Raw genomic sequence first — 19770 nt, 5'->3', positions numbered from 1 at the left:
CTCTTTGGTGAAACAACTTGTCGCTTTTTTAGCCTTTTCATTCTAGTCCTCTCTCTTCCTCTCTTCTGTTCAACATTCAGGCAAGTTAAAAGACAAGAGGGTTTTTGAGATTTTGTTCATCATGTTTATCAGATTCACAAACACTTTGCATTAGTTTAACACCGTGTCTGGACGGCCGCAACCATTGACGCCTCATTGTGCTGCACCACAACAGCTAAAAGCTAAAAGCTTTCTACACTGGACGCGATAAAGCGACAGTTGCAAATCCATTTGACCATATGAGAAGTATCGCGAGTGCTTGGAGTACGTCATAAATAGAATGAGGCATCAGTTTACTGTCTGGAGTTTGTTGTGTCGCGCCACATCCAGTGTAGACAACATCACTTTAATGGGTTCTATTGTCTTTTGTCGCATCACATCCCGTTGCTCCCGTCCGGTGTAGACATGGTGTTACTGATTTAAATCTGCCATCTTTATATATGTATATATATATATATGTTTGTATGTAGAAAATGTAGGCTAAGTGATAAAGAAAATTACATGCATACAGATGCATTATTGGTCTACACTACATACTTAAACATCTAGATAAGGCAAAGAAAGAATTGTAGGAGCTAAACCTATAGAAACACACATGCACCATCTTAAATGTGTTCGCTCGGCCCACCAACGTACTGGCTGTCAGTCTAAATCATTGCCTGAATCCTTCTGTATATTTAGACGTGAGCTGCTGTGTTTGGACATGGAATGACTGAGTACTCCTTGCAGACTTTAACTAAGAAATGTCCTAGACAATAAACTAAAAGTCTGTTAAAAGAGGTTCTAGTACTTCAGACAGTTTGCACTTGGCAAACAGGCATACTGTGTCCAAAGTTTCTCCCTATATAAAATACCTCCCTCTCTCTCTCTCTCTCTCTCTCTCTCTCTCTCATTTCCAATCACCCGTTGCTATAACAGTAACCGCTCTGGAAGTGGTATGCTGACATCATGCACTAATGACGTCTGCATTTTTGCCGTTTGATTGTCCTGATCAAAAGATCCCACAGCGTTTTAAACGCTCCCAGAGTTTAGGGAACCCCGACCCCCCACCCGTCAGAAAAACATGGTTTACAAAAGACACTTTTTGAAACCACCTCCCCAATTCAACCCTTGAGTTAATTAAAATCCTCAAACCGCAACAATAGCACCAAGTGGCAGATCAAGGGAGAGATGGAATGTGGCCTGCTATATATTCTGACCCTAAAGTCAAAATAATCAGAATAGAATTCTGCAAACAAAACATCCAAGGTCAAACACTTACGGGCAGACTGAATGAGTGCATAGAACAAAGAATGAATTTGTGGTTACTGCAAGAAATCAGGTAATTCCCTGTGAAAACGTTCCTTCTAACAAATTCTAACAACCTTCTAAATGTAAATATATTGAAACAATGTTTAATCTATAATTCTATGTGATAATGCTAGACTTCTAAACAATTTGGAACTGCATTTTGCTTGAACAGTTTTATTTCCAGGTGCAGTGGGTCGGATCACCAGCAAAAGTGGAACAGTGACTGAAGTTTAAATAATATAACCCTGATTCAAGTGCTTTATTTTTTAGCAAAATACTACCCTTCACTCAATGTGTAACTGGCGCCCAATAACGCTACTTAACTCGGATTACAAATTATTAGAGTCTCTGAATGCAAATAGGTTGAAACCATGTTTGGAGGAAATCATCTGTCACCCAGTCTTGATTTATGAAGGGAAGAAATATTTCAAATAACATCAGAATGGTGTTAGACCTTCTAGATTATTTATATCTGGTAAATGAGGAAGCTCTTATTTAAGGCTTTCGATACCGTGGAGCACAATTTCATCAAGCCCTTCGTCAGTTTGGTTTTGGCCCAACCTTTACAAATATGATCCACATATTTTATAATAATATCTCAAGTAGTGTTTCTTTATCCGGTGACATCCTCTCATTTTGTTATCCAAAGAGGCATTAGGCAGGGATGCCCTATTTCCCCGTTTTTATTTTATTTTTATTAGTAGCTGAAACTTTAAATCTTTACACTGTACATTGCTCTCAAATTAAAGGTATTGAGATAGGAGATTTCACTTTAACTATTAGTCAACTCGCTGACAACACTTGGTTATTTCTGAATAACAAAGATCAGGTCCCTGTTATTCTAGAGGCACTTGTTCTATGATGCCTCAGGTCTATCAGTGAACCAGTCTAAGAGTGAAATTATGGCTGTTCACCATCTGGATGATTCAAGTATATCTGGAATACAGGTTAAACAGGTAGTTAGATATTAGCAAATCAGCCTCAGAGAGAATTACAGATTTTTTTTCACAAAGATTACAAAAAACTAGAAATATTTCTAACTGTTGGCTCCAAAGAAATGTATCTATTCAAGGTCGTGTATTGATTTCCAAGGCTGAAGGGATCTCCAGACTTGTGTATCCTGCATTATCTCTTTATAGACTCTAAAATGTGTACAGCAATTGACAAAATTTTATTTAAATTTATCTGGAGAGGCAAGACAGAGTATGTTAAAAGGAAAACCATAATTAGAAGTGTATCAGAAGGAGGATTAAATGCTTTAGATTAATATATTTAAAATTAACTGGATCAAGCACTGATGTCTTTGTGAGAAGAATTTTCCATGGTTCTTTATCCCCAAGCTCATCTTTAATAAATGTGGTGGTCTTAACTTTTTACTTGCTTGTGATTTAAAATGCACTAAACTCCCAATTAAGTTGTCTAATTTTCACAAACAAGCTTTGGATGCGTGGAAATTGGTCTACAAACACAATTTTACATATTTATAAATATGTAATTCCTAAGAAAGTAAAAGAAAATCCCTTTAAAATAATAAATGGATATTATCCATGTAATGATTTTAACAGTAAGTTTAAAGAAGGGGTTTCTCCATTATGCTGTTTTTGTAAAGAGGAAACAGAAACAATTGTACATTTATTTTTTAGTTGTAATTATACCAAATTATTTTGGTCCAAAGTTTCTCTGTTGATTTTTTAGGTGTTTTACAAATTCATCACTATAACTGATATAATGGTCTTATTTATGGATTGTGATACTGGTTTACTGGAAATGGATAATATAACTACATTTTTTGTTATTTTAGAAATATCATATAGGCTACATAATGCAAAATGTATGTTAACTGTAATAAATAAAGAAAGGCATCGTAAAACATCCATATGAATCGAGTGACCCACATCTTGTGAAGAGATGCAGTCACTTTATATGATAAACAGATTTAATTTAGGCTTTGAACAATGATTGACACATACAGGGCACATCACATTAACATGGAAGGTCAAACATGCATTGTGTTATGCACAAGAACCAGTGAGGTTTGTTATGACAAATGCACATGTTTCCGTGTTTACCAAATTTGTTGCACTACATGTATGCGTGTCAGCCATTGTTTAGATGTAATAAAATCCTAAATAAAATCTGTTCATCATAAAGTGATTGCATCTCTGCAGAAGACTTTGGTAAAAATGCTTGATTCATATGGATTCATTTTACAACACATTTTTAACCTTTTTGGATCTTTAGTTTTGGTTGCCTGGACTGAAGTGGTTGCAGTGGAGGGACAGATTTTTGGGTGAACTATCCCTTTAAGCTTTAAACTAGAATGATTTATGAATGGATATAATCTCTCTCCAGTGTAATCTACATAATTTTCCAAGTCAGTGTTTTGTGTTCCTCCCAGTGGCGTTCCTCTACAGATATAATACTAAAGATATGTTGTCTTTATTTTTAAGGTGTAGCCTAATCTTTTGATGTTTGCCTAGCCCTAGTGAAGCTGCATGGGAAGCGCTCGGGCCGCCTGCTGCTGCTATGGTAACCTCATCACGCCACTGTGACTACTGTTCGCGAGAGTCAGTTTAGCGCTCTAAATAACTTTACTGAAACGTTGTTTGGGAACGCTTATTGAAGAATGTATTTATGTAAAACAAAAAAAAAAAATTATGAGAACTATTACCTCGCACACTTGATACCACTAGTATGCAGTAAGAGGAACTGAACTCGAGTGACAGGCGAGGACCAGGGGCTCGAGACGCTGAGAGGGCGGGGAGGGAGTTTCTCAGGACTGAACGAACGAACAAAGTAGCTATACTACACAAGAGAGTGAGGGAGAGAGAGAGAGACTTGCGCACTTGAACTGAGCTGTGTGGGGAAAATAGCGCACAGGGGCATATACGAGCGGCTCGAGCTTTAACCTGAGACCTGGGATCTCACTATTCGGGTCCAGCTGTGGATGTCCAGCATCTTTTGTTGCTGGTTTTCGTTCAAGCTTTTATAAGGGGAAACAGCCTTGAGTCTTTACAGTTTAAGTAAAACCTAAAGAAAGGTTCATTGAAAGTGATCCATTCAACATGGAATTACCGGTTCTGGTTTTAGTGGCGGTGATCCTGTCTTTCGGGACCAGCACTAAACTGAATGTGCCGCGTCTTCGCCTGTCATACAAAGGTAAATTACGCACATCACATTTATTTGAATGCGTTTAACTATATATAGGCTATATATATTTTATTCATCTTTACAAACGGAACATAAAGCCAAAGATCTAATGGAAATGTAAAATGACCTGGTTAAGATTTACCCGGCTATTATGAGGAGAGAACGGTCCAGTGCTTTAAGTAGCAAGATTAATGATTGCTTATTTTCACAGTTTGAGTGTTAAAGTCAATGTTGCCATCCCTCGGTTCATCGTATGTGTGAATTAGTCTATAGGTTACAGGTGCGAGTGGTGACAGGAACGGCAATCAGAATTAGGAAAAAAAGTGTTCGTTGCGAAGTATGCTCACAAACAGTTAAATTGTAACGAGCGCTTCCATTACTCAAATAGGCAACAGCTCCAGCACACAAATCATGGACGTGTAGCAGCCTACTGAGAATGCACATAAGCTAACGCAGAAAAGAACTACAAATAGTAGGCTTTGAATAAATATGAATTTAAATAGAGCATAAGGTTATATTGCACAGTGGAAATAGTGTGTAACACTGTAAAATTTCAACAATGTTTAACATCGTTGTTTCCATCAATTTAACCTATTTTTTTGTCACAAATAATGTCTTTATTTCTTACTTGGTTGTATGTGTTTCGATTGTATTTGCATCATTAGTAGTTTCAAATTGGTCTAAGAAAAAAGTGATTGTCACTTTGATTTTTCTAAGGCAGTTTTTACAGTGATGAAAAGACCTGCACAGAACAATGTTTCCAGTAAGCTGTTTCCCCTGCGCTTTTCGCATTTATATTGCTCTCTCCACGCATCCTGCTTTGCACATTGAGCATTTTTAAGCTTTGCGCACAGCCTCTCTGTGACCTTATCAGATTCAAATCTGGGCGCCCTGTTCAACTCGTTTACAGCGCCGTTTCCGTCTTGAGCTTCTCTAGAGATGTTGTGGCTGGTCTTTTTTAAACTGTGGGAAAAAGCTGCGTCAGGACTCCGGGCTACTGTTTCAGCTGTTATCCAAAACTCCGGAATCCTCCTGCCATAGGCTCTCCTGGCGCGCGCTCACCTCCCCGTGGTCAGACTCTCAGCGGTGCGCGAGACAGTTTGAGCTCCTTTTTTTAAATCGCACTTTGCCTCTATATTACCGGATTTATAGAGTGCAGGGAGAATGTTGCAGTGGCCTGGGGGAGTTTGAGATGTTTTAACTCTTGTTGTTAGATTAGACGCTGCAGCTTTACAATTAGGCTATTAAAGGAATAGCCTAGTTCATACAAAAATGAAAATTCTGTCATCAATTACTCACCCTGATTTCGTATGACTATTTCTTCCAAGGGACACAAATGAGGTGTTAAATTGCGGTCCGTTGTTCGGCAAATGTTCGCTTGCGAAATCCAGTAATTTCCATAGGAATCAATTCACTCGATCGTGAATTTCGCGCAAGGGCGAAATAAATCAGAACTTGGCTTTGAAAGCGATTCTATTAGCTGTGATTCAAGGTTGTTGTTTTTTTTTTTTTTTTTTTTTGCCTGCAAAATTTCTCTAATACCACCACACCTTCATGTACAACTTCAGTCTTCAGTGAAAGTTAATTTAATGGGGGGGGAAGATGCAATGAAGTCCCTAACAGTTTAAATCTTCATATTACATAATGGGTCAACGTGATTTTGCCAAGTAAGACGTTCCTGGATCAACATATTTTGTTGATCCTGGAATAATATTCCTGTCCCAAAATTTAGTCCTCACCCTATCCCTACCCCTAAACCTAACCCTACCCATAACTTTTCCCTAAAATCAGAGGGAAATGATAGGTGAATAACACTGATGTTGAAGCACCTCACCCTGGTTCTAAGCCTAAACTTGACATAAACTGTAAACCTGTCCCTCAAATCTGATTGGTTGATTGGAAAGTTGTTCCAGGATCAACAAAGATGTTGATCCAGGAACATGTGGTACTTGGTTCACCTACATATAAGCGTCATTTATAGTATCCCAATAGTCTTTTGGAATAATGTTTCATTAACCACATAAGATAATGAAAAAGTTGTGTTAGGAGTTAACCATAGCAACAGACCAACAGTAGGCTATTGTGCTTCCGGACAGTGCAAACTAGCATAAATACTATTGGCTATATTTTGATATATCACAGAAAAAGTCATTGTAAATTTCGCTAAAGCTGCCTAAAACCTTTTTATTTCTGTGTTCCTTGAAAGAATAAAGTCATGGGTTTGCAATGACATATGGGTGAGCAAATAATAATTTTATTTTATTTTGGGATTAACTATGCCTTTAAGATAAACTTTGCTTAACCCTAATTTACCTGGAGGGTACACGGAACAAGGTGGTGGCGTCAGGAAGTTGATTTGCATTAAGTGTTTGTCAGTGCCTCAAAAGTTCTTTTCATTAATGATTATAAGCTGAGTGGAGTGTCCAGTTTCCCTCCAGCGGTGTGAGTGCGTGACTAGAGCGCATCTGTGCAGAGTTTAATGCGGTCATCTAATGCTCGCCCAGTCCCTGCGTGGAGCTCTGATTGCATGTAATCGGCCTGTGTTCTTCTCCATGGACGCGCTATTAACCTTGATAATGATCAGCCTAGAGATACGTTCAGTTGGACTATATATTTTGATTTTCACCACTGACGGGTCTCAGAATGCCTGTTGATCATTCTGCCAAAATGACTAAAGCATGCACACACTCATCATGCTGTCCAAGCTGTATGGATTGGTCTGGAGGGAGCTTGTTATGAATGGGAAATGAGGGACGGCCTGTATATGCCAGCATTTGGGCATTAAGTGTGTGTGCAGATCTGTGGGGTCCTTTGGTGGGTCAGTTGTGTGTGCTGATTTAGGAGGAGACAGTTTTTCCAACCAAGCTCCTCACTCACTTTCACACCCGCATGCATTCATATACGCACACTGGCACACTTTTTTCTTTTATGGTTGAACATACACAGAGATGTATGGTGGGCGGATCTGTGTTTGTTTTAGTTTACATGAATGAATTAATGAGTTTATTTTTTTAGCGTTGCCCAGATGTTTGTGGAGGGTTTTGTGAGGTCTGGCTAAAGAATCTGTCACTAAAAGAATGTTTGATGATTCTTTGGTTTCGTTCACATTCTCTCACTCCCTAAATATTCCCAGCTCCCTGGAACCGTTTGGTTGAGAGAGAAGGCCACAGAGTTTCATGTCTTTATGATGGATGTTGTGAAACTCTCCTGTGAGATTGGGGTTCTAGATTAGGAATTGCTCTAAATATTAAAGGTACTTTGTGTGATGTTTGAGCAGAAACTGGCAGACTAGCGACTGAATTAGACACGCTTCCTCTTACCAAAAGCCCAATTACAAAGATACAGTTGTGCCACTGAGAATACTGTAATCAGAGACGAATCAGGAGAACAGCAGCTTGTAGCAAAATATCCATTCTGACACCACAAACTAACATCTGCTTATAACAGCTGAACATGGCATTTAGCTTGAACGGTATGCATCTCAGATTCTCTCATATATGGGCTGCTCTATGAATCTTCACAATGATTGAGTGGCAGAAAGTGCTTTAAAGTCTTTTGGTTGGCTACCTGCATGAATTTTTTTCCTGTTTACAGATATCTCAGGGCCTAATTCACTCAAATCTGTCAGGTAATGGGAATATTTTCCTCCATACCAGAAAAAATGATCTCACAGCACCTTTAATCCATGCGTGGTCAAGGGTAGACCTTTGAAGGGCATATGCTTTATATTTGAGATAAATATAAATACAATTTATAAAAAATATATTAGCATGCACAGTTTTTGTGTAGTTGATCTGCAAACTTCAGAATGTGTAATTTAATATTTGAAGCATTATAAATACACTTCTTTCAAAGCAAGCTCTCAACCCTAAGGTCAATTATAGTCACAAGTATAGCCTACATGCCAGACAAAGACGAGTTATAATTGCATTATCTAGGTCTGTAATGGTGCGATCAAATTCGTATTTATGGGTGGGAAGTCATAATTACGACGCCAGGTGTAAGATTGCAATGTACAACTTTATGTCAGTTTAATTCTACTTCTACAAAATGATGAATAAAGAATGTGCATTAGGGGGTTTTTCTTATGTTTTTATTAAATTTATGAAGATGCTGTAAACTGAATTATATATTTTATCGTAATTGTAGAATACTGTCTTACTGTCATAATTTGTACATGCAGCTTAGCTAGTTTTAATGTAAATGTAAAAAAAATATTTCATACATCAACTACAGATGCTGCATTTGTGTCCTCCATGTTTTCTCACTGACACGCCCTCAGAACAATCCAGTTCCCCACTTGTAATTTTGACAAGGTGGTGTCCATTTGCGTAAATACGAAAAAAACAACAACTTGTAAATACGATCTTTTCCATTTCTGACTTCACACATCTTTAGATCGATGTCATAAAACAATACAATTTCAGTCTGACTAAAGCAGTTTTAGATCAAACTCAAATAGTGCATGTAAATGAACTGATTCACAGATTGTGTGCAGGTCCAAGTGGAGTTAAATATGGTGTGTGAAGTAGGAAAAAATAGGTGGGCAAAACTGAAACCTATTGAGGAAATGAATAACGGTCTGAAGGTTTAGCGCAAATGCATGTAGAGTTCACACACATGCTTACACACTGGTACAGTATACATACACAGACACGCACACACAGGAGACAAGAATTCAGTGTTTGTGCTGTGTAAAATGGATGCAGGTGGAATTTTAATGAAAACACACATTCCCTCCATCCTTGTGGAGTCAGTCAAGAGTTTGCGGTGTAACGCGGCTGAACAATGCAGCATTGTGGCGGTTTCCTCCTGCGTTGAGGGGAGTTCGCAGCTCACAGCAATTAGGTCACAAGCCCTGGACGTGATCACACGCACTGATAACGACCACAACAGCTGCTGGTCACTTAAACTATGATTTGATTTTTTAACCCCTTAGCTGATGACTGTCCTGGGAGCCGTCACACGAACACATGCACACTTAATTGCAGCTGTAATGGTCTCAAGCACACTGCACAAACACAGCTGCCCTCTGTATACACTAAATGCACACACACTAACATATGGAAACATGGCTGCTAAAAGGGATCAGGGTTATAAAGGGCAAAGAAGAAAGGTGTCAGAGAAAGTAAAGAATAAATGGAGGTAAATAAAAGGAGGAATGGTGTGGACCGAATTAATTTCACCCACTGTCATATAGATTGTGTGAGAAAGAATCTTTCTTTTATTCTTTCTTGCTAAATATGTAAACAAGTCGTGGAGTCTGTGTGTGTAGCCATAAAAAGGTGTTTTGTCTAGCTGTTGGAGTCTCATTGTGTGCGTGTGTGTACAGAGGGGAAAGCAGTGACTCATGGCTGCTGTCCAGAGGGGTTTATCTAAACCCTCACGTTCTGAGTCTTGCTTTGGGGAGAGAGGGGATCAAGAGAGGCCAAGGAGCAGGAGAAGACAGAGGGACTAAAAGAATGAGATTGACAAAAGGAACGCTGAGAAAATAAGCTAGAAAAAGTGGGTTCGAGGGGGATTGAGGGGCTTTTATGAGTTTACCAGTAAGAGCTAGTGTAGCTGGATTTGCCCTGCAGTAACGTGAGTGTGTGTGACAAATGAAGACAGACAGGCAGAGACAGAGAGAGTGAATTAGAGGAAACAGCGCAGATACTATGATACTATAGAGAATTACGTATATGAACATGCATATGCTACCAGTCAAATGTTTGGACACATGTACTTATTCTTGTTTTTATAATAGTGAAGTCATCAAAACTATTAAAATAACACAAACAGAAGTTTGGGGAATAAGATAAGACCTCATTATTTTTCTAGATTCCCGATCTGCACACTCCAGCTTCGTGAGCTGTAGATTATATGCTGGGTAGTTTTAATTGGGGTGAGTAAATTTTGATTTTGAGGTGAACTAATCCTTTAACCCATTCAAGTCAGTGCACACACATTAGGAGCAGTGAGTAGTGAATACACACACACACTACAAACCGTGGACACACACAGCCTGGGGTGTGATTGCCTTTCTCAAGGGCACCTCATTTCCTGTCACTCTGTCAGTATTGAGATTGAACCTACGACCTTCGGGTTACCAGTCTGGCTCTCTAACCATTACTTCCCCCTAATACTTTTATTCATCAAGGATGCTTTAAATTAATCAAATTGACATTAAAGACATTTATTATGTTATAAAACATTATTTCAAATTAATGATGCTGTTAAACTGTCTTCAAAATTAAAACTAATAAGAAATATTTATTGTGCACAAAATCAGTTCACAATATTACAGTTTATATATATATAGCCTACACACACATATACAGTGAGGAAAATAAGTATTTGAACACCCTGCTATTTTGCAAGTTCTCCCACTTAGAAATCATGGAGGGGTCTGAAATTGTCATCGTAGGTGCATGTCCACTGTGAGAGACATAATCTAAATAAAAAAAATCCAGAAATCACAATGTATGATTTTTGAACTATTTATTTGTATGATACAGCTGCAAATAAGTATTTGAACACCTGAGAAAATCAATGTTAATATTTGGTACAGTAGCCTTTGTTTGCAATTACAGAGGTCAAACGTTTCCTGTAGTTTTTCACCAGGTTTGCACACACTGCAGGAGGGATTTTGGCCCACTCCTCCACACAGATCTTCTCTAGATCAGTCAGGTTTCTGGGCTGTCGCTGAGAAACACGGAGTTTGAGCTCCCTCCAAAGATTCTCTATTGGGTTTAGGTCTGGAGACTGGCTAGGTCACGCCAGAACCTTGATATGCTTCTTACAGAGCCACTCCTTGGTTATCCTGGCTGTGTGCTTCGGGTCATTGTCATGTTGGAAGACCCAGCCTCGACCCATCTTCAATGCTCTAACTGAGGGAAGGAGGTTGTTTCCCAAAATCTCGCAATACATGGCCCCGGTCATCCTCTCCTTAATACAGTGCAGTCGCCCTGTCCCATGTGCAGAAAAACACCCCCAAAGCATGATGCTACCACCCCCATGCTTCACAGTAGGGATGGTGTTCTTGGGATGGTACTCATCATCATTCTTCTTCCTCCAAACACATTTAGTGGAATTATGACCAAAAAGTTCTATTTTGGTCTCATCTGACCACATGACTTTCTCCCATGACTCCTCTGGATCATCCAAATGGTCATTGGCAAACTTAAGACGGGCCTTGACATGTGCTGGTTTAAGCAGGGGAACCTTCCGTGCCATGCATGATTTCAAACCATGACGTCTTAGTGTATTACCAACAGTAACCTTGGAAACGGTGGTCCCAGCTCTTTTCAGGTCATTGACCAGCTCCTCCCGTGTAGTTCTGGGCTGATTTCTCACCTTTCTTAGGATCATTGAGACCCACGAGGTGAGATCTTGCATGGAGCCCCAGTCCGAGGGAGATTGACAGTCATGTTTAGCTTCTTCCATTTTCTAATGATTGCTCCAACAGTGGACCTTTTTTCACCAAGCTGCTTGGCAATTTCCCCGTAGCCCTTTCCAGCCTTGTGGAGGTGTACAATTTTGTCTCTAGTGTCTTTGGACAGCTCTTTGGTCTTGGCCATGTTAGTAGTTGGATTCTTACTGATTGTATGGGGTGGACAGGTGTCTTTATGCAGCTAACGACGACCTCAAACAGGTGCATCTAATTTAGGATAATAAATGGAGTGGAGGTGGACATTTTAAAGGCAGACTAACAGGTCTTTGAGGGTCAGAATTCTAGCTGATAGACAGGTGTTCAAATACTTATTTGCAGCTGTATCATACAAATAAATAGTTAAAAAATCATATATTGTGATTTCTGGATTTATTTTTTTTTGATTATGTCTCTCACAGTGGACATGCACCTACCATGACAATTTCAGACCCCTCCATGATTTCCAAGTGGGAGAACTTGCAAAATAGCAGGGTGTTCAAATACTTATTTTCCTCACTGTATATATATATATATAGTAAGATAAGATTTGACGCATACAAAATCAGTTCACAATATCACTGTTTTTACTATATATTATATATAGTAACTGAGTGCAGTTCTTAACATTGTGAATTCTCAGTGCCTGGGAAGACACCAAGAGATCTTCCTGTCGATGTTCAACTCTGTGAACGCTCTCCCCTGCTGCTCACTGCATCAGCCAGTAATCAATTAGTTCCACTACGCAACTGCTGACAGAATCAGCCCAAAGCCCCCAAAAGATCAACCTGATACTGATCTCACACACACACACACACACACACACACACACACACACACACACACACACATGATAAAGTACATACACGTTATATATTAATGTATCTGTCTACACCAGAGATGAGAACATGATTAACTTTCTATGCAGACATGTTTCCTCCTGAGGGTTATGTATTCATCTATTACATATTTATATATCCTTTCTCACTTTCTATCTTTTTATCTTCCTCTTTCTCTGTGACTTAATCACATACAGACACACGACCCTTTAGACAAAAATGAGAATAAATGCAATCCTTAAGGCAAACGGCCCAGTCGGTTTTACCACAAGACTTCTCCCTCCTTCCATTTTCATTCACTTCATTACCAGTAAGCGAAAATCTAAAAGGCAGGCCAGATGCCAACAAGCATGTGTGTTATTAATGGTTTGTTTAAAAAGTTGGTGGTGTGCCACTGTGTAGAAAGCCCTCTGATGTAAGAAAAAGTTTAAGAGAAAAAGGAAAGGAATAAATTTTCTGTGCTGTATCTACAACATGTGTCACTGCAATTCCAACACACCCTGTAAACTCTGGTTTGCATTTATTTAGCATTTCTCTACTCTTCATCATCCTCTTTTCTCATTTTGATTACGCAAACACATGTGATTATATGCTAAATTATTTTAAGATCATAGGGTTTAAAGAAAAAACATGCATCAGTTGAACAGGCCTATATTTTTTTGAGGTGTGTCTGTGTGTTGTATGAAGCCTATAATACCTGGAGAAAGCATCCATTAGCATTCCCGTTCATCTTAATGGAGAAGAAAGATGATTTGTCAGCAGATGAAGTTATGACATCCTATAACTGGCCTGTTCTAACCAGACTTCGTCATGCCAGACAAACGTCTTGTTTGTAACTACGTCATGTGTTCTGACACCAACAGAACACTACATTTTTAGTTCTGTTCCAAAGTGTTACACATTTACTGGCATCCGTACAGCCTCTTACTGTCACACTGGAGGATGACCACAACTGTGTGTGTGTGTGTGTGTTAGAGAGCAAGTTCTTGCCAACTCAAATCTCTGCGTAGTGTTGTAATTTTGTCAAGTTTGATGCCATTAAATTGGTGATTGTGAACTGTTATTTTAACAAAAAAAAGAGTATTTAGACATCTACAGGAGAGAGCCCAGACTACCTGTGTAATTTTCCCCATACTCCCTAGTGTGTACTGTGTAGTATATGTGTCTGTGAGACACACTTTCACTTAGGATGAGGTGGTCTATACAGCCCGTAAAATTTGGTAATGTTTCTCACCCTCTTCCATTCTGTTCTTCCGTAATCCAGACGAAACACCATACTAATATAATTTGACACGGGGACTGTCCCGATACCCACATGGTATTGCGGTCTTGGCCACTTGAGAGCATGTGCACATGGCAGGAAGTTAGTGCTCAAGACTGTCCCAGATGAATGCCAAAGCTCAGTGCCCTTAACACACACTAAATTCACACTCTCCTATGCCGCTTCAGAGCTTTTATTTGAGGCTAAGTATATCCCATCATTGATCATGTTCAGGAACTAACATGGAATGAAATGTCAAGTATTTTGTAAAATGATTGCAACTGCTTTTTAGGCGTTTTTTAAGGCGTTCAAACAACTCGACTACTGACCTAATGCGTAAACATAATGAGCAGAGCGCTAGCCAGAAGGGATTTAAACTTTGTCGGCTGAAGACCTAAGTTTGGTTTGAAGACTAGACCTAAGCACGTGAAAGCACATAAAAATGTACTGAGCACAATGTTTTCTCATTTCTAACACGCACTCACAGCGTTGGTCTAAAATATATTGAAAGAGAGAAATGGAAAATACAAAAAATTTCTTCAGATGTATGTTTCTGTTACATTTAATTGTCTTCACATGTGTGTTTATGGGGAACACAGGGTTGATTCATGACTTATTGAGATCATCTGCCACCATTGTACTCTAGAGTAGAGCACTAAACCGCAGGTTACCTCAGGGTCTCGCTGCAATTACTGTTCCTGTATGTACCCGCTGGATGAGACGCCTGTTAAATGACAAATAACCAGTGATCTGTGACTCTGTATATGTGCTCTTTTGTACAGTAAAAGAGTATCTGGGTCAGTATTTCACTGTTTGGACACTGTGTTCTGGAAACCAAACCCTTAAAAGCTTTTATATCTCTTTGTGAAACTTGCACGCAAGATCACTCCAATAAAGAAAGAACAAAACTCTTTCTCCTTTGTTCAGCTTGTGAGTTTATTTGAGGTTTATATCAAAATACCTCACACAATGTCAAATCCCAGAACTGTGTGTTTATGTAACTGTGTTTGAATATATCTTTGCCAGTGATTGTTAAAATCTAAAAGTCTTTTGGTTAACTCCTTAAATGGCCGAGAGCAAGTTTTAATTGATTTATATAGAGGAGTTGTGGTGGTAGTTGTTGCATGTGTGTGTGTGTGTGTGTTTTTATAATTGTGGTTTAACATTTGGCTTTGTTGTTTGGCTTCTGTTTGTGCTCTTTTCAGCGGCGCCCCATTAGCGGCTTTAGACGCGTGCCACCCTCTCAACGAGGCCTCATTCCTTCTTCAGCTGCTCTTTCTCCACTCTTTTCTGTCCAACCTCACATTATATGAAGGGAATGAGGAGGAAGTGTAGAGCTGTACTTCAGGATACTAGAGAACGATAGCAAGAGAATGTGTGTGGTTCAGCTATTCCCTACATTATGGGGACAAAATGTCCCCAAAAAGAGGCACATTTTTTGGTCCCCATGATGAAAACCGCTTATAAATCATATTAAATGATGTTTTTTGAAAATGTAAAATTGCAGAAAGTTATCTCTGATGGTTAGGTTTAGCTGTGTGTGGGGTGGGGTGGGGTGGGTACTTATTTTTAGTTTAAAATGACAAAACCACCCACTGGCGGCATTGGGGGGATATTCTCATCTGGGAAATCGATTTAAACTGGTTTTTTTGGGGGTTAATCTGTAGCAGTTATAATTAGCTTTTTATAAAAACAATAGAAGTCTATGGTATGTCCTCAATTAGGTAATACACACACACACACACACACACACACACTTACAATTTAGTAAATGTGGCAAATTCACGTGAACAACTTGAACATGATGTGAAATCTGCATGGGGAAATCTTTCATGAAATTTATAATTGTGGGGAATCCTATTAAAATGACTGGATTTAGCCCATGACAATTTGATTATTTGCTTTTTTGTCAATACAACATTTTTGCATTTAATGTAGACAAATGACTTTGTAGAAAAATCAGCTAGTTACTCAGTGTTAAGGCATTGAGATGTTCAACAGAAAGCACAGTCTCTTCAAGAAAGCCACTTGCCAAGTTTGGTTAAAATGCCTCCGCTACAAAAAGTACTGACGTAAACTTGCAATCCGCAATATTTTGACTTGCAGCTTTGAACAAATAGTCACGGCAATAAAGCACAATTAAATTTAATAGACAACAAGAGAAACAGATAAAGAGGGATTTAGTTCTCAGAGAACTCCCATCATTCACAAGTGCTTCTCCTGCTGTTCTGGATTTAAGAAGATTGTCGTTTTTCTGCACTTCATCACCGTTCTCTCCTCATAAAGTCAGTCTACTTTGACCAGGAGAGACAGATTTATTGTAATTTTTCAGTTGAAATGTAGTGTTTACTGTCATGCCATTCATAATTCATATCTCCTTCTCTTTCTCCCTTTCACACAGATCTGTTGGCCACAAACCGTACCTCCGTTTTCAGTGGTTTCCATGGCGATCTGCACTTGTCGGCTGTGTTTTTGGATGAATATCACGACAGGCTTTTCCTGGGAGGGAAGGATGTTCTCTACTCACTGAGACTGGATCACACACATGATGCTAAAGAGGTAGAGGACACACTATCGTTGCGATAAGGTTAAGATAATAAGCTGCCACAAAAAACACAAGTGTAAGAGCTCTGAAAAAGTGCAAGTGATGATGTAGCTGTATGAGGGTATGTTAGTGAGAGGTGTCATGTTATTCAGTCTGCTCTACTGGAGACTTATCTACAGACAAAGATAAAATCAGGAGACGCTTACATGTGCTGACACATTTTACACATGATTAGTAAGGTAGGTGAAAAGGCTGGTTCTTATTTGATGCATTGTTGCGTTTAAAAACTAGATCACGTGCAACAGAATGGAAAAATCAGGATTTTTTTTTTTTCACTTGAAAAGGAGTTTCAAAAACAGCAACATGCATCCCACCATTGAGAGAGACACTCACAACAAGGTATATAAAAGCATTGTAAAAACTTTTTTTTTTAAATAAATATAATATTCATAATGTTTTATAATATCACAACTATTATAAAACCATCATTTTAAAAAATGTCATTAAATTAAAATAATATTTAAAGCAACCTAATGGGGCTAATTCTGGCTAATCAAATTAGCAAGTTTGTAACTGATCAAGTAATGTTTGAGCATTCAATTAAGCTTTCAATTAAGCTTTCAAAAAAAACTTGTTTTGTAAAATATATTTGTGTAATAACACACTGAGGGATGTATGGCACAGTGATTAACTAGGAAACTTAAAAATTGCACTTCATGACAAAAAGGCTACCCACTCCAAGGGAAATTTTAGAAAGCACAGAAAGCAAGACAAATATGTTTAACTTTATCACAAATATCATCTTTTATCTCACTAATATCAAAATATACACATTAAATTTTGTTTGGTGATACTATAATCCAATTGAATACACATTAAAAAAGAATTTATTTGTATTTTGTTTCCTTTAGAACTCTTTTCTCATCCATCAGAATCTTTATTAAAAATCACACAAAAACAGCTGTCCACAAACACACATTAAAGTCATATAAACTGACCTCACTTGTTACAAAGACTTGTTTAGACCACACTTAGACATATAAACACGTAAATGGTCTTGCTTGATTTTACAAGATCAATGTTTGGTCCCCTTTTTTGTGTTATTGTCACAGTTTTGTGGTAGAGTTTATAAAATAAAGTTGTGAGTTATGAGAACAGCCACAGTGTGTGTAAATAAGTATTGACCTAAATGGACTGTAAAAGCTGAAGTGCTTTTGGTGTCTCGAGGGGTTTTTTCACTATGCAATTATCTTTGTGTGTGTGTCTGAGGTTAATTAAAGCCTCTGTTCATGTGAACATGTTTTGACTCAAGTCACTGGAGCCTCAACAAATGTGGTAGTTTTCGTATGTAATCTCCAAAGAACTTATCATTGTGTGTGGCCTTGTTAATGACATGAACAGGAAGAGGAAGTGCATTGCCATGGTGACAGACACCAGGGAGTGGCTGCCACCTCTGAGGTTATGACCCCTTGACCTTTGACCCTGGGACAGGCTCGTTCTGCCTTGTTAGACCCTTACGCACTCTGTAAGGCCGCTGTGCCACCACTGGCCACTGAGTTTTCACATTTAGTACATTCAATACTGAGAATTTAAATACATAAATTAACAAGGTATAGAAAAAGTAATTGGCCTTTTTTAGCCAGAAAACAAAATGAGGATGTTTGGATGTGTGAATTTACGTGTAAAAGATTGTTTTGCAGATGCTATCAGTAAAGCTTCTCAGTGGAAGTGGAGAGTGCCACAGAAATCAAGCAATGATTCATGATATTGTTCTTTAAGCGGAAAAATGATTCAACCCTGATAAGACTTCCTTCTTCCCTCTTTGGCTTGTATTTACAGTTAATCCCGAATCACCTGCAGCCTTCATCATGGCTGATCTCAGTTCTTTTTGTCTGTAAATCTTAGCTGCAGTGTTTCTCCCGTGGTTAATGGAGAATGGTAATCTTAAAACGGTGTATCCGGAGCAAATTAAGAGTGAATGAGTGAGCCAGGACCCTTTTCTTCACACCATGTTTATATAAACAGTGTATTATAGTATTGTGTTTTATGATTAAAGGGATAGTTCACCCAAAAATGAAAATTCTGTCAGTAATTACTCACCCTCATGTTGTTCCAACCCCGTAAGACCTTCGTTCATCTTCGGAACACAAATTAAGATATTTTTGATTAAATCTGAGAGCTGGCTCACTTTTCCATAGGCTTCTAAAGACGTTATAACTTGCTGGCCCAGAAAATGTATTAAAGACATCGTTAATATAGTCCAAGTGACTACAGTGGCTCAATCTTAAGTTTATAAAGCGACGAGAATACTTTTTGTGCGCAAAAAACAACAACAAAAATAACGACTTTATTCCACTATTCATTTCCTTCTCTCTGGGCCTCGAGTTTTTTCACGTAGTGTTTTAGCGCAGCGCGTCTGTGTTGCACGTCACCACGTAGGCTCACTATTGGCCGATGCTGGTCATGTGTGTGATGCGTGTGATGTACAACACAGAAGTGCTGCGCTATTACACTACGTGAAAAAACTCGAGGCCCAGAGAGAAGGAAATGAATAGTGGAATAAAGTCGTTATTTTTGTGTTTTTTTGCGCAAAAAAAGTATTCTCGTCGCTTTATAAACTTAAGATTGAGCCACTGTAGTCACTTGGACTACCGGTATATTAACGATGTCTTTAATGCATTTTCTGGGCCAGCAAGTTATAACGTCTTTAGAAGCCTATGGAGGAGTGATCCAGCTCTCAGATTTAATCAAAAATATCTTAATTTGTGTTCCGAAGATGAACGAAGGTCTTACGGGTTGGAACAACATGAGGGTGAGTAATTACTGACAGAATTTTCATTTTTGGGTGAACTGACCCTTTAATAATGACCTTTTAGGTCGATATGACTCAGTGACGGTAGGCTAACATAGGCTAACTATTTTTAGTCCAGTTGCAAAGTGTCCTGAAGAATAAAGGTGATGACTAATTAAGGAAACAGGAAATACCTTTATACACAGGAAGGATGCTGGGTAACGTAGTTGATTACAGGTTCCGGATTTAGACAATGTCAAAATGTGTAAGAGCTTGAAAGGATAAATAAAAACTAATGACTCACTAATGGTTTAATCATGTGAAGGCTGGAACAGATTCAAACTAGCTGGTTTGAGGAACAACATTTTTTGAATGATATCTACAATTTTACAAGCAGTAGAATGACTTTGTAACTGTGTGATGCAAAAAGGTTGATCAGTCAATAAG

At 38.6% G+C, this 19770-nt stretch overlaps 1 protein-coding gene across 1 annotated transcript in view; it reads left to right on the top strand.

Moving 5' to 3' along the window:
- The first annotated feature begins 4138 nt into the window (after positions 1 to 4138).
- Positions 4139 to 19770, top strand: part of sema3bl (sema domain, immunoglobulin domain (Ig), short basic domain, secreted, (semaphorin) 3bl) — a 32583-nt gene continuing 16951 nt past the window's right edge. The window contains exons 1-2 of the mRNA XM_084086367.1: positions 4139 to 4488; positions 16389 to 16546. Coding sequence (XP_083942493.1) covers positions 4395 to 4488; positions 16389 to 16546 — 252 coding nt within the window. The 5' untranslated portion in view covers positions 4139 to 4394. The remainder of the gene's footprint in view (positions 4489 to 16388; positions 16547 to 19770) is intronic.

The sequence above is a fragment of the Abramis brama genome, assembly GCF_963993115.1.
Source record: "Abramis brama genome assembly, chromosome: 16".
Lineage (NCBI taxonomy): Eukaryota > Metazoa > Chordata > Actinopteri > Cypriniformes > Leuciscidae > Abramis > Abramis brama.
Note: the sequence above shows the minus strand (reverse complement) of the source record. Positions and strands in the feature narration are given on the sequence as shown.